General features: G+C 37.8%; 3 protein-coding genes across 4 annotated transcripts in view; 2 read left to right on the forward strand and 1 right to left on the reverse strand.

Moving 5' to 3' along the window:
• Positions 1-3,580, forward strand: part of LOC110059051 (uncharacterized) — a 27,384-nt gene extending 23,804 nt beyond the window's left edge. For both annotated transcript variants that reach the window (XM_089280821.1, XM_089280822.1), the window contains exons 15-18: positions 411-469; positions 1,015-1,082; positions 1,251-1,287; positions 1,386-3,580. In XM_089280821.1, the coding sequence (XP_089136947.1) occupies positions 411-469; positions 1,015-1,082; positions 1,251-1,287; positions 1,386-1,463 (242 nt within the window). In that variant the 3' untranslated portion in view covers positions 1,464-3,580. The remainder of the gene's footprint in view (positions 1-410; positions 470-1,014; positions 1,083-1,250; positions 1,288-1,385) is intronic.
• On the reverse strand, positions 3,155-6,312 carry LOC110059031 (D(1)-like dopamine receptor). Its single transcript, XM_089280823.1, has one exon. It carries the CDS (start codon positions 5,849-5,851, stop codon positions 4,868-4,870), a length of 984 nt encoding a protein of 327 aa, XP_089136949.1. The 5' UTR covers positions 5,852-6,312; the 3' UTR covers positions 3,155-4,867.
• Positions 6,313-12,018: 5,706 nt separating this feature from the next.
• LOC110059030 (histamine H2 receptor-like) overlaps positions 12,019-15,032 on the forward strand; it is a 150,851-nt gene continuing 147,837 nt past the window's right edge. The window contains exon 1 of the mRNA XM_020765702.2: positions 12,019-12,176. The gene's annotated coding sequence lies outside the window, so the exon portion shown is untranslated. The remainder of the gene's footprint in view (positions 12,177-15,032) is intronic.

A 15,032-nucleotide genomic window follows, 5' to 3' on the forward strand; every position in this document is an offset into this window, starting at 1 on the left:
CCTGACCCATCTCCGGAGTGCTTGTACTCGACGCGGACTTCTTCGTTAAGTTTTAGTTCGTAAAATCAACCGAAGGATTTTCCACGAACAGAATAATCTTATACACTTAAGAACGGGATGTGCCTTTATTAATTAGTCTTTCATATTTCAAGTGGTGGTCGTTAACAGCTCCATATCAATGTTTGCAACTGTTAAACACCTCTAAGTAACGTTGCAACCATTATCTAGGTGCATAAACGAGATATGCACCTTCGATTATGCCGAGGGTTGATATTTCAGTTATACCCCTAGCCAAAAGATTGCGACTCCTGTCATTATCAAAAAAGGTTTTGTAAGTTTTATATGAGAAATCAGGTATGGTCAAGTTTAGCGTGAAAGGCCTGATATTCTGTTTACAATTCTGTTTCCAGCGTTAAGAGATGACATGGAACTGTATGCAATAAGTGCAGGGATGGTGTTTCCAAAATTGGTGAGTAGCGAGAAAGCGGAAAGAAAACGAGAATAACTGGCAATCAGACAGACATACAGATAGACGGACAGACAGACGCAAAGCCCGACAGACAGACCGACTGACCGTCTGACTGAGTCAGACAGAGAGGCAGAAAAAAGGCAACAACTTTGTGCTATGTCGGCGGGTAAGTGAAAAGCGTAGTTGATCATCATCATCAACTTGACAAAGGTACAATTACTGTGGTGGCGAATTTGGAAAAGCTGACATTTCGATTATTAGACCTTCGTCGGACCGACAGACAGACACTCAGATAGACAGTCAGTTAAACGGACAAATAGACAGACCGTCAGATGGACAATCAGTCAGTTAAACAAACAGACAGTCAGACAGAGAGGCAGTCAGGTAGACAGTCACTCAGTTAAACCAACAGACAGACAGACAGACGGACAGACAAACAGACAGGCGGACAGACAAGTAGACAGACAACCGGGTTATAACGGTTTTGAAAGCTGAGCTCAGGTAGTCAAATCCATGCTAACAAGTGATCATTACTTGTCCTACAGATCCCTTCAGCCGATGGAAGTGACCTTCCTACAATAATAAGACTTGTGTACCGTGGGCCAGCGGAAGCGTAAGTAATTCATTTTGTTGACGTTTCTCTTCCTGTTATGCAAATTTTCTGAGTAGCAATATTAGCCCTTTGCACACCCCATTATATGCTTTAGACGAATAACGAATGAAGTCTAGACTACAAGTAGAAATAAACGTATTCACCTGCGTTCTGATTCTTATTTCCTAGGATGCGAGCGGACATCGATTCGCTTCAGTTATTTGGAGTACGTAAACATTTCGTGTATATTTGCGTTGCATTGTTTTCTAAAATCCCTTAACATCTTCTAATTCCTCTTTGCCGCCTGTTTATTTTTTTTTTCAGACGGTTAATGTTAACATTGATCCATACTTGGTCATAAGTAACATCAAGAAGTCTGTAGCCAAACGAAGAGGAATTTAAAGAAAAAAGAGCAATGACTCCCTTTTATAAAACAGCCATGATCGGTCAACGGTCACGCTACTGTGCTCCGGTGGAATCATGGGAAAGTAACACGAAAGGAGGCCACTGGCCCACCCGACATACCTAGCAGTCGTTCCGCAGACATCACGAGCACGAGACTACCAGGACGCATTGCGCGCTTGTATTTGCCAAAAGAAGGAATTCACAGCAGTTATATTCGAAGTTTCTTTCAACGTGGGATCAATTTCTATTTTAAAAAGGAACAAATTTTCAATCTTCCAATATCGTCACCATGAAAGACGTTCTACAAAAACGTCAATTTTTGAAAGTATTTTAATTTGGCAGAAAATTTTGCGTCTTTTATTTGAAGGAGCGATTGCTTGTAAAAAAGTTACAATGCCACGCGTTGAGGGATGAAATCAGAATTCAAATATCAATGAACATAATATAATATCATGTGAAAAAGACACACACGAAAACAACGCCTTGTACAGACTTCAGACGAAATTTAATAGCACTTTATAATAATATATCATCAGAAATTGAAAAAGCAAACAAGTTAGCGGAAAACAAACTGAAAAACAAACAAACAATCGGAGTGAATGATATTGATTTTATTTATAATGGGGGAAAGGAGGTGGGGAATATTGACAGAAAAATTTCTGAGGGGGGGGAGGGAGGGAGAAGAGCAGCTGTTTAAAGGTAGTTTGAAACAAATGTAGAGCATTGTTAATTCTGTAGATATTCTTTTGCGTGACAAATTACGCTCTAGGCGTTAAAAGACACTGCTGTGGAATGAGATTTGTAAATATACCAGGGTTAAGATACAAGTGATAAATGGGTGACAGGGCAATGCGATGTTATTTATTTCACCCATATACGGACCTGGTCGTAATGAACATGTTGGTATACTTTAAAGGTGATTTAAACATAACATGGGTGATCAGATGAAAGATAGAAAAGAAATACGCCTGACAGACAAGCTAGAAGATCTCGCTTGCCTATTTGGAAGCGACAAGTTGAATTTCACTTTTGCAGGAACCCGCAAGTTTATACCTTTGGAATTGTATGGAAAATGTCAAGTAAATATTCCCGCCGCCAGCAGTCATTCCTTGAATGCTATACGTGTTTATGCTGTAATAGAGCAATTAAACCCGGTTTGAATTTACATCTTTGAAGCACATTAAGACTTAGGCCCCGATTACAGGAATTTGAAAACGCAGCTTTATTTCTCCGGTTAGGCTTACCGTCTAAACTAATCCGTCACGAAAACGGAGCTTTTCGAAAACGCTCTTCCAACCGGAGGAATTTGAAAACGCCGGCTTTGCGTTTTAGTGCGGACAGAAAACATTTTGAAATTGAAGCTTTTCGAAAACGATGAGGTAACAATGACCATGTGATTTCTCTGCCCGAGTTTTACTCGAGCACAAATCCAAAATGACGGAAAACATTTCTTTCGTTTTCAGAGTGAAACCTCCGCTTTCAAATTCCTCCGGTGTTTGTGGACGCGAGTACGGATGTTACTGACAGAGTTCCAAGCTTTCTGGAATGTCCTCAAGAAAATGAAGACTTAAAATGCTGTTAGAAGTTGTCGCTAGTTGTTTATACCGCCGTTAATGACTTCCTAGCGATTTCTTGAAAACCAATTCGCTGGATTTACGATAATAATTCTTTGCTTATTAATTCTACTGTTTATTGCACTGTCTCTTTCTTACAAAGCTGACAAATGAGTCCTGGGGCCCGTTTCTCGAAGGTCCCGAAGAGTTTTCGCCCCCCGAAAAGCCGTAGCAAAATCTCAGACTTTATGATTACAGAACTGTTTTATTCACAAATTCTTAATATAAAGAGAGGTTCTCTTCATTCAAAAGGTTTCGGGTGTATACACCTCTGTTTTTAGATAAAGACTAGTTAAAAATGGCTTTCCGGGCCCGAAAGGTTTACGGGCTTTAGAGAAACGGGCTCCTGGTCTTATCCAGGAAGCTTCGTTCAAAAAGTACTCAGTGGTGGTTCTTTTAGGTAACAGCAAGTGAATTATGATAAGATATTGCTCAATTTGGTAAGTTCATTTGAGTATCACTTTGTTTTTAAGTAAAATTTTAAATATTTGGCATACACCATTTCGTCAGTTGATTATTTCGTTAGGAAATCTTATCTATTGTATTACGAAGACATGATTCACATAGTCATTTTTATTGGCGTAATAACAGCGATTTTGAGTGCTTTGTTATGTATCGTGCTTACGTCGAGGTAAAGAGTAAACCGTATTATGAGTTTTCAAGCTTTGTTTTTCAATTAACCATAGTCAATAGACGGAATGGTTATGAAACCTGGCAGAATTCCTTGTTGCATGTTTTTGTTGGCTATTTTGGGGGTAGACCCTGCACAAACCCTATCAAAATACAAAAGCATTGAAGTCACTAGCATTGCGATTATATAATTCATACATAATCTATGATCAGAAAACAAAAGATGTGCAGGGTCAAGGTCCTCAGTTCCAACATAAATCTTGGCCGGTTTGGTTGCTTCTTTGATGTTCACCGGGCTTCTCAACAATTTCCCTCTATTTAACAATTAGATTATGAGCTCGAGATTTCTATCGCGTGATAGTTGACGAGGGCGCAACTATCACGCATAGAAATCGAGAGCGAATAATCTAATTATTTTAGTTCAAATCTAGTAGTCCTTCAAAACTTTCACCTAAATCCTTTTCACAGACACTTCGAAAACGTCAAGAAGCGCCCGTCATTTTGTAAACGAGTACACTTGCTACGCAACTCGCTATCTATCATAGAATAGATACTGAGTTGCGTAGCCATTCAGCTAACGGCATTCGTGATAGAACGCTAGCTAGCAGATTCATGTTAATACCTATTATTAAGTACGTGGTGTATAATCCTAATGTTTGCTCGAGGTGATATCAAGCAAGAATCCAATCCCAAAATGGCGTTAACTTCACTTAGTGACGGAGTCTTAAGGTTCTAATGATTGTAAAAAAATTCTCTTTCACATATGGTTTTTGGACTTGCACGTCAAGCCCCCTTCTCACACTTGTGTGGCATCGAAGGAACGTGTTCTTCACCGGTATAAATTCGTCTATAGAATTGGATGGATAGAGAGGACCAAACAACGCAATGGCAACTGGACCGGGAACTTGTTTTGATAAATACAACTACCATGACTCCCTTATAGAGGAAATTTGCCATTGGTACTTGTAACTGAGCCAAGACATTAGCCAGTGAAAGCGAATGAAGTATCCAGTAATCCATAGTTTAGTGGATGATAACAGTATATGTTTTAACCTGATCAGATTCTCTTTTTCATGGACGTATCCAGCGGAGAGGAAGTGCAAACTGCCCGTTAAAATATCAAGAGATCTTCATTAAATTTGTCATCCAGCACTACAACTACCAAGAGACATTTTGTGCGTTTGCTGAAGCGTTACGTATTTGCGGATGTCTTGTAGAAAACAATTGCTGTGATTGCGTTTCTCTCCGACTGCGAATTCCCAACATTCTTCCAATGCATCGCCTCAAATCAGTATTGCGCCAGCAATAAATCAGCGGATTGAGCGCCGAGTTGCAAAAAACCATGCAGTCAGTGACTGGGAATACATAATAATGAAACAGTTTGTCGTCGAAGAATTTCACTACCACGAGAGATATTAACAGCGGCGAGTAACATATTAAAACAGCACCAACAATGTAAGCTGTAGTTTTTGTGACTTTACTCTCTCGTGCAACCGTTGTAGACTGGGTTGAGAACATGACGCTGATTTGAGACTGATGACGGCGGGCCAGTCTGTAGATGCGAACGTAGACAAATATGATAACGCTGACGAAAAGAATGATGAATGAAGTTGCTGCGGCATAATACTTCCCTGTACTGAGGCCAAGAAACCGCGAGATCACGAACAACGTCCAAGAGGCGACGAAAACACCCGTGAAGAGCACTAACCGCGAAATCGTGATGATCTCGTTGTATTTGAAAGTGTAAAATAACGCGATGTAACGTTCACATGCAACGAAAGAGAGAATTAGGAACGAAGTTCCAATTGACAGATGCCACAGAACTCTATAGCTGACCATCACCCAGCAGATGTAGCGATCTTGCAGCTCCAATAAGCGGCGAAGCAGATACAACGGTTGAACAGCAAAGCCGACGAGGAAGTCACTCATGGACAGAAGCAGTAACAGTGTATTGGACGCCCTTGATCTCAGCTCGCTGTTTTTCAGTATTGCCGCGGACACGAGCCCGTTAGCAACAAGAGCAACCACAAGAAGCAGTCCATTCCAGACAGAGACAATCACAGATATGGTTGTTAAAGATTTCGTTTTCTGTATTTCGTGATATATCAGAAACAAACACTGTATTCCGGTTTCATTCACCATCGTCAGATCCAGTGAAGCTTGCGCGGTTGAGTTATCTAAATCTTGTCGTCAATAATTTCGTCTTTGTATAATATCAATATTTTTTGTTCAGCTCCTTCTGCTCTCAATACTGTTCTCTAGCAACAATTTTCAAAATGCAGTAGTTTCAACTGACGCAGAAATCTTCCTCTTTTACACTGTCCAGCTTAAATTCAATTGAGATATATATAAAAAGGTATATATAAAAAGGTATATAGAACCCTGTGGCTTCAGGGAAAGCTGTTAGCACTATGTGAAATATCATTACCTTTTCAATTTTGCATTTAATCGCACCGCCGCGGGTATAATTCCTGTTTATGAACAAACGTAATTTACCTGGAATACAATTACAAGTTTGACGTATTCACCAAATTTCACTTCTTCTTTTGAAGAAATTCTAAAGCTGTGTACACACAAACGAAGGGTATACTCGAAAAACATGAGTTTTAATATTCAATATCGGCAAATGCCCCACCAAAGAGCACTTTAATTAAATTTTTTATTTAGGTTCTTCAAAGACTTCCATGTTCTGTAAGAACAGGAAACATTTCCTTCTTCTTTTGAAGCAATATTCAAGCTGTGTGCACACAAACGAAGGGCATACTCGAAAAACACGAGTTTTAATATTCAATATCGACAAATGCCCCACCAAAGAGCACTTTAATTGAATTTTCTCTTAGGCTTTCTTACAAAGACTTCCATGTTCTGACAGAATAGAAAACATTTCTTTCTTCTTTTGGAGCAAAAATCAAGCTGTGTACACACAAACGAAGGGCATAATCGAAAAACACGAGTTTTAATTTTCAATATCAACGCGAAGCGCGCGAGTGACGTCATAACTCAGACAAACACAGACAAACAAAACGGAATGGTGGAAGATTCGACGCTTTTTCAAGCGCGTAAGCAAGTGTTCCTAAAACAATTTTTTAAACGAAAATTTGGCGTTCATTTTCCTTTTATCTCTCTCAGAACACGCTTATGTTGTCTTACTCTCGAGGGGTTCCAATAGTTTGCATTCTATTTTTAGACTTCGCGCGCTTCGTGAAAGACTTCCATATTCTGAAAGAGTAGGAACCGAATGGTCTAAAATGACTACAAAATTTCAAAACATTGTCTGAAATGAAAAAGACCGGGTAATGGATGGCCTTTTTCGTAGCTATTTCGAAAAGGTAACTGTGTTAGCAAATGGCAACCAGGAAACTATAGGATTTTATTATTGATCATTAGCAGGTTCGATTCAAGGTGAAATTCAATTTTAAACCCAGGGCTTTATTTATTTATTTTTTAAAGTGGACTCAAACCCTAATAGCATCAGTTAACAAGTTCACCCTCAGACTTTCTTTCATATTTCATTTGCTTTCCCTTTTTTGAGTTGTGCAAATAGATATTAATTTCTAACGTTTACATTTGGAGTGACTGCAGTCAAAAATTGTTAATTCGACACAAAAACACATCACGTTTTGTCAAATTTAATGGACAAGTTTCAAAGCCGACCGCTTAGCTCAGTGGGAGAAGTCGCGGGTTGAAACCCCGGCCGGACCAACACTCAGGGTCTTTAAATAATTGAGGAGCAAGTGCTGCCTTTGTAATGACATCAGCAAATGGTTAGACTTTTTAGTCTTCTCGGATAAGGACATTAAACCGTAGACCCGTCTCACAACTCTTCATAAATAATTCTGTGGGACGTAAAAGAACCCACACACCAATCGAAAAGAGTAGGTGGCGGTCTATCTCTCATCTGATGGTTAAATGCTCGGAGATATTAGCTGCATAAGCTACTCTGAAATCCGATTGTAAGTAATGTATGTGTGTATGTATGTACAGTGGAAGAGATAAAAGGAAAGAATATGAGTTGTTTAGTGTGGGAATAAAATAATGATTGATTGACAAAATGAAAAATAAAATTGGATATTAGATATTAAATATACTCGGAAAGGTGACACCTTGTTCGGCTTTAATTTAGATATCTTCATGTCTTTCGCCGTCTTTAATTTCCTATCCTTGTTGAGCTCCTTGACTCAAAAACAAACAAAGCTTGGAGCTGGTTTTTACCCCGTAACTTTGATAAACGACCAATTTTCCGTTTACAATAGTAGAAGGCGATATTTTGCCAACTGGTTTGAAAATAAACGTAATTGACGTGGGTAAATTTTATTTCAAAACGGCGTGGTGTCTCGACAAATTTCGTTTAGTTTAAGAGTGGAACATCAATTTTAGTTATTTTTTCAAAATAAATAAAGTTCATAAAATCAGCATATTTAATAGAACTGAAATTTATCTCTCCAAGTCAATTTTTGCCGATAACAACTGACGGACATAGGTTCTCTCAATTATCTCACTCACAAGCGATCTCTTTTTTGTAACTTGATAATTTATTAAGAACCTTAAAACATTTACTGTACTGTCATTTGAAGGTCCGAGGGCAATATTCACACGGAAATTATACGCGTAATTAGACTTTTAGCACGTCTAATCGTGTTAATATTAACGGAATTGCCTGAGGTAGATTCTTCCAAGAAAGAAGTCTATCACGTTTCGGTGAGACTTCATTAATCCCAGCGCCAAACCGGCTGTGAATTTTTATTTCCTCTGTTATGCCCTTGTATCGTTCCGTTTTCATTGTCGTAACATAACCAGTACATTCACAACACTTGAACAAGGCAACGAACCAATCACAACTCAAAAGAAAACCTTGCAACCAGTGTCAATAAGCCATATCCGAGTTGCTTTTTACCTCTGTTTCAAAACGAGTCCTGGTACACAAGATTTCATACGGAAATGAGTTAAATTTGCACAACAAGGAACGTACAAGAGAAACCATTTCAATATGTGCACTGAGACTCATTTTGAAACAGAGGTAAAAAGCAACTTGGAAATGACTTATTGCGAGAAAAAAGGCGCGAAAACCAACTTTAAATTTGCTTCGGTTTCTGATTGGTTTAAAGTAAAATGCTTATTGATCCGATTGTTCAAGGGACTCGGGCACCAGTTTGAATATTTAGGCCCCGTCCACACTACACAGCTTTATTTCTCCGGTTAGGCCTACTGTCCACACTAATCCGTCCCGCAAACGGAGTTTCTCGTAAACGCTCTTTAAACTGGAGGAATTTGAAAACGCCGCTTTGCACTTTTAGTGCGGACGAAAAATACTTTAAAAAGCGAGCTTTTCTAAAATTATCACATAACGATAATATGTGATTTCCCTGACCAAGTTCTCCTCAAACACGAATCCAAAGTGACCGGTGATTGTTGCGTTTTCAAGTTTCTCTGGCGTAGTGTGGACGCAAAACATTTGCATGATGCGTGTTCAGAGTGAAAACGCCGTTATCAAATTCTGCCGGTGTAGTGTGTTGACGGGGTCTCGAGGAAAGCCTGAAAAAATTTCCGTTGCATTACAATTATCTCGTGAGGGATGACTATTGGCAAATATACTTTTCAATATTACTTAAGAATTTGAAAAGAATAAAATAAAAATAGAATAGAAATAGAAAAGATTTTCCCTATTTCTACCCAGTGTTAGTACATTTCTACAGGTATATACTTTTGTGTGGTACAAAAAGCCGTGATTTTTCATCGTGGTGAAGCACAGTTGTATGGTGCATTATTTGCGCATGTCTCACAAGACCTCACAATGAGCTCACTTGTGATGTACATCGCGACCTTTCGGCTGCATACTGCTAGTCTTCATCGGGCGATGAGGTCGACTAGCTATATATGTCACCTCTGAAGCACAATGCTCCAGTACCAAACGAAAGTACTGCTCAATAGCTTTCATTTGAATGGTCACACACTAGGGTCTCATCCTCCGGCACTTACTGAGTTTTGAGCGCGCTCATGAGCTCACCCTCTCGACCAACTGCCGCTTCAGTTACATTTTTGTTAAAACGAAACGAAGGATTTATTTCTAAAACGAACTACAGAAAGCATGAATACCTTGAACTATTGAAAAAACAGTGGCTAAGACTTTACGTCGTGCGACAATTAACTTCGAAGAAGTTTTGTAGATCTTCTGGCAAACGTTTTGCTTCTGTTTCATTCCGTCATACCTGTCTTGAAATTGATGTCGTTTACTTTACTCGAGATTCGAGATAAATAGCAGTTATTATATAATTGAAAAAATTACCTCATTGTGATTGGCTAAGAGCTGGTCAACTTATCGTTAATTTTTAATTTACTCTGCAGTGCAAATTAACGCTAGCGCTTTCGGGACTTCCCAGTCGTATAATAAATGGGTAATCGTATGAAGGCTCGAGCAATTAAGGATTTACACTACTCGTGATATTTGTAAATTCTTTCAAATTGCACTCGTGTATACGTATAGGGCTGGTGCAATTTGATAGTATTTTCAAATATCACGGTCTGTTATGAAGCTCAATAACTTTTATAGAATTGAGTAGTTTTCGTTCGTGATCATCAATTGCTTATCATTTTGCAGCAACCAGGTTAGTCTTGTGGCCCGATTGCCCACACAGAGAGTCTTGTGACTCCAAGTTGTTCATCTTACTTAAGCTTCGATTAACATACCCCATCGATGGTCATGTTTGGGTTCGTCTACTGGCCTTGGTCTGGATCTCCCACGAAAGATCCTGCTTAGGCTTCTGCTCTCTAAACCTTAGTTTCTATTTGTTGTTATAAGAACTTTGTTTTTCGTTTCTTAAAGTCGCGTAAATGTGTTAGGGTTAGTATTCTAAAAGAATGTTTAATCCTCCAAGGTCAGTTCGACCCGTGTGGCCCACACATAGCTAATGATAGGATGTTTAAATGAGTATGTATTTGTTTGTCAAGTCGTAGAAGCAGAAGTAGTAGAAGTTAGACGAAGACTGTGCAAGACAGTAGCCCGAGAAATAAAAGACCCAAAGAGCAGATTCTCGGTGCCTCCTCGTATTAACAGAAGCAAACCAAAACGTCTGCTATCTTGGAGTGAAATTGTTCGCTGCATCAGTGCTTGTGATACAGCCTCGTAATAAATTTCAACAGGTTTAATGCAGTCACCTTCTTCTACATCTTCCTAAACGACGGAAAACTCAGATATTAGATAATGAATTGATAATCGAAAGATGATTTGAAGAGATTGTAGTCAGCTTTGATAGATTTAAACTCTTTACACATTACCATGCATTCATCAACTGTTACGAAAAAGCCTTGATAGCGAACAGTTTTCTAAGTTTGTCCATATAGAACTTTACTCCTTTAAAATCTAATGCAATGTTTGAGAAATGCTTTATTTAAAAAGCTCTCTATCGTAGGAAAATTACTTAATTTCAATACTTTATTTCATGACACTTTCACGACAAAATAATCATTTGATTTTTTGAATTAAAGGAAGAAACTGCGATATCATTTTTTTTTTGCTCATTTTCGGTGAGGTCCTCGACTCCAGGCCCTGCAATTCACATTGTGCCGACTCATTGTTAAGTTACATATAAAATAAATTTTACATTTCTTATGTTTTAGAAAATTACAGGCAATCAACAACATGAATTACTTAAATTACTGTGTAAGCGAATTCTTAATTAATCCCAAATTACTGTGCGAATTTGGGATACGCAGAAAAATTGAGTTTCCAGTTACATATTGTTCACTTTTCACTTATTTTATCACTTTTGAGTTTCGTGGAGTCCTATGGTTCTTCTATTTGGTACAAAGAGTATAATGGCAGGCATTGACAGTTGAAAACAGAGGTACAATGAAGATTGAAAATGGCAGTTTTAGTTTAATATATTATTTATCGATGGACGCTAACATTGGCGAACCCGAAGTGCCTTCCGTGTAAGGTTCACCCACTTGATGGTGACAGCGGTTTCTTATTCAAATCTCTCTAGAGAAAATTGAGAATCGCTGCTAAGAATTGAAAAATCGCTTCTTTAACAAACCAGCACTTGTGCTACACATGCACAGCCTTCATTGAAATAGTGTCAGCTCTTTTCGAGCCAAGAATTATTCTTGGATATCGTGTATTCCGTGAGTAATGGACAAATAATAATCGGAATTATTTCCTTAACAAATAATTCTGTCGCAATATCGATTTCTTACTGGTCCAATCAGCTTATACCGCTTAAATATGACATTCGCCAAGGAGAACAAATTTATTAGACGTGATTACGAGGTTGTCCGTCATTTACGGTTAATAAATAATTCATGCCAAAGCATTATTGTCTTAGGAAACATTAGAAGTAAAGTTTGAATGCATGAATTAGTTTGGTCGAATACGAACTGTCATTTGGTGCGGAAGCCACCAAGTATTCGAGTAAACTTCGTTCCAATGCGAAATCTCATCTCAAAGGAAGATTTAAAAAGGAAGACAACGGTAAGTCGCTTATTTTGAAACTTTTTCTTGATATCCCGAGAGAGAATGCGGATATAACCCAATGTAATTTGCTTCACAAAGAGTATTTTCTCAGTATTGTAGTCTCTGTAGTCAATACGAGACTTATCTTATGAAAGAAAAAGCAAAAACTGAAACAAACCTAATACATATCATGCAGTCGCTGGTAGATACTTCATATATTCGTTTAATCACTCATGCAATTAACAACAGCATGGCTATAGCACAATTTTTGTTGTTGAAATTCAGATTTTTCACAAATCATAAACGAGTATTGATTTATTTATTTTAGTTTGCTTTCTCAAAAGACGAACTCAGTTTAACGGTTAAACGCAGTTGCTAACCGTATGGGTAACATCGTTTTTGCCGTTCACTCTGAATGTTGAATTGCATCTTAAGGTGCATGACATTGCAGCGGTTTGCATGTACGCGCAAATTATATTTAAAAGTGTTTATGTAAGATATGAAACTTGTGGCAAACCCATCAAAATATAAAACCTGAAGCGGATCAGTGATATATAACCATGGCCTCAGCAATGATTGAAAGAAGCACGACTCTTTTTACGGTGTTTTTAATAAAAGAATATCTCGCATTCTGCTATAGTTCTTTGCACGCTCGATCACTGAAATCCAATGCAATATATAACGGCATTAAAAAATTGTAAGGCTGTTTCAATGAGCTCTTATTGCTATTTTTTCCCCATTCGCTGAAAACATAGCTAGTAATATTCATTCGTGAAACAACCGAGAACCCTAATGGATATCAAAACCAGGAATGAATCGTAGTCCGAAACAGTCAGTTAATCTTTTATGCCATTAACAAAAGTATAGCCCATTGAAATAAGGTGTCCCGCCGCACCAACGATATTGAGCTTCGGTGCAAATTTAAATTTTAACCATGCGTAAAAAAAGTAATAATAACAAAAAATAAAAACAGCAAACGAATGCCAAAGAGACGAGATAATGATCGAAGGCTTTGAAGAGGCAAAAGGCAAATAAGGAATATTCTTTTTCCATTTCGGGGTTTTTAGGGTAACTGTAAGCTTAAACGTTCTTAAAATTGAAGAAAACACACAAGTCTAATTACCTCTGCCACAATTAATTTTTTGAAAATTTATTTTAAAATATCAGACCACGCACAAATCAGATCCTCTTGAAACATAAAGTATAAGTACACTTTATTTAAATTTTGAGAAATTTCCAGTCACATACTACGACAATTTTATCGCAAAATTGGGAATTTTGAAAGGCTTTCTTAAAATGCTGCACCAAGGCACAACAATTGCTTTGATGAGAAAATAGCTGGGGATTTATTGATCTGAAGAGGATGGGCATTAGAGATAACAAAATAAACTAAAAACTATTCAGACAATCTGTTTATTACTTTTTGAGTTATACAGTTACCTTTGTCGCTTTCAAATTTGAAATATTTTGGTATCTTTCACGATTCTGTCTATTTCACAAAATGTGAAATGGTCCCTAAGATTGTCTTGGTCATGTAATTGAAAGGAAAGTTTAAAATCAGTTGGAAGTTTTGAATAATTGATGACAAAACTGAAATTTACATTGCTTTAGTGAATAGTTAATAGGCCGGAATAGCGTGCGTTACATGTCCCGCTAATATTTCTTGTGTCAATTAACGAACTCATTGTACAGTTGGTAATGGATTGCATAGTATAAAAAAGAAATATCCTGTTAATCAGACTTCATTTATTCTGACAGATCTGAACAATTTCTTCGGCTTTTAATGGTCAACCATTACAAAGAGAGGATCTTTTTCATTGAGTTAAAATATAGCAAAGTGCATTGAGCCACAACTTAATTACTTGTTAATTTCCTACGTCAGTGGCTCAGTAAATTACTCTAAGTTTCTGTCTCCGCTTGTAAATCATGTTAATACATTTGTGTCATGTATCGTGTTACCCCATTTCCTCGAATAAAAGCCGGGGGCGATTAATCCTTTTGTTGTCTCTCAATGGCAAAGATTATCTCGACAGCGAGCCTTACAGAATGAGTTCATGTGGACGGTTATTTGATTAAAAGCTTCTAATCGAAGAAACGATAAGTCTATACGATATATGTGCACGATTATCTTACCGATCGTCTTATATATCTATTTTGCTTAGCTTTTGCTAGGAATCTTGCAATCAAATTTTTACCGAAAGGTCAACTTACCAACCAAATATTTTGCTATGTAGTCCCGCAGTATACTAGCCAGCCACCTAAATGGAGAGTTCACACGAGTTTTTTTTTTACGTTTTACTTTTAGAAATGTTTTCTCTTCTTTTCTCTTCGTTCGGTTCATTATTTCCCAAGCTCAAGGTATCTAGAAACAGACCGGAAAGAGCCATACCGACGACGTAACACGTAATAAATTATACTCGGTCATTACTTGCGCCCACCAACCAATCAGAGTGAGCCACGTCAAGAGTTTCTTGAACAAGGGTTCTTATACCCGCGTGAAGAAAAGACGTCTTTTACTGAATTTTCGGGAGTTAAGACTAAGCTTAGACTGACTCGGTCAATATAAAAAATGTAAAATTTCATCTAGCTTCTAGAATCTGGTGGCAAATCTCCTAGCGAATATGATTTCATCTGTCCCTGTCTGTCTGCAGCAATATGCAGTCTATAAGTCTATGAGAACTTTTAATAAATAGAATAAAACAAATGGAAAAAATCATTTGTGAAATTTCAGTTAGATTTCTACTAACAGAATTAGATTATATGCTTTCGACATCTCTGGGGTAGTATAGCTGATTCGGCCTTCGGCGTCATCTACTATCAATCACTTCATACAAATCTCGAGCTCATAATCTAATTTGGTAATATCTTCTTGGT

Source organism: Orbicella faveolata, unplaced genomic scaffold (assembly GCF_042242905.1).
Source record: "Orbicella faveolata isolate gen_17 unplaced genomic scaffold, um_ofav_v1 contig_48, whole genome shotgun sequence".
Lineage (NCBI taxonomy): Eukaryota > Metazoa > Cnidaria > Anthozoa > Scleractinia > Merulinidae > Orbicella > Orbicella faveolata.

Bases quoted from the DNA above. Each gene is read 5' to 3' on its own strand.
- LOC110059031 (XM_089280823.1), bottom strand. From the start codon at position 5,851: ATGGTGAATGAAACCGGAATACAGTGTTTGTTTCTGATATATCACGAA.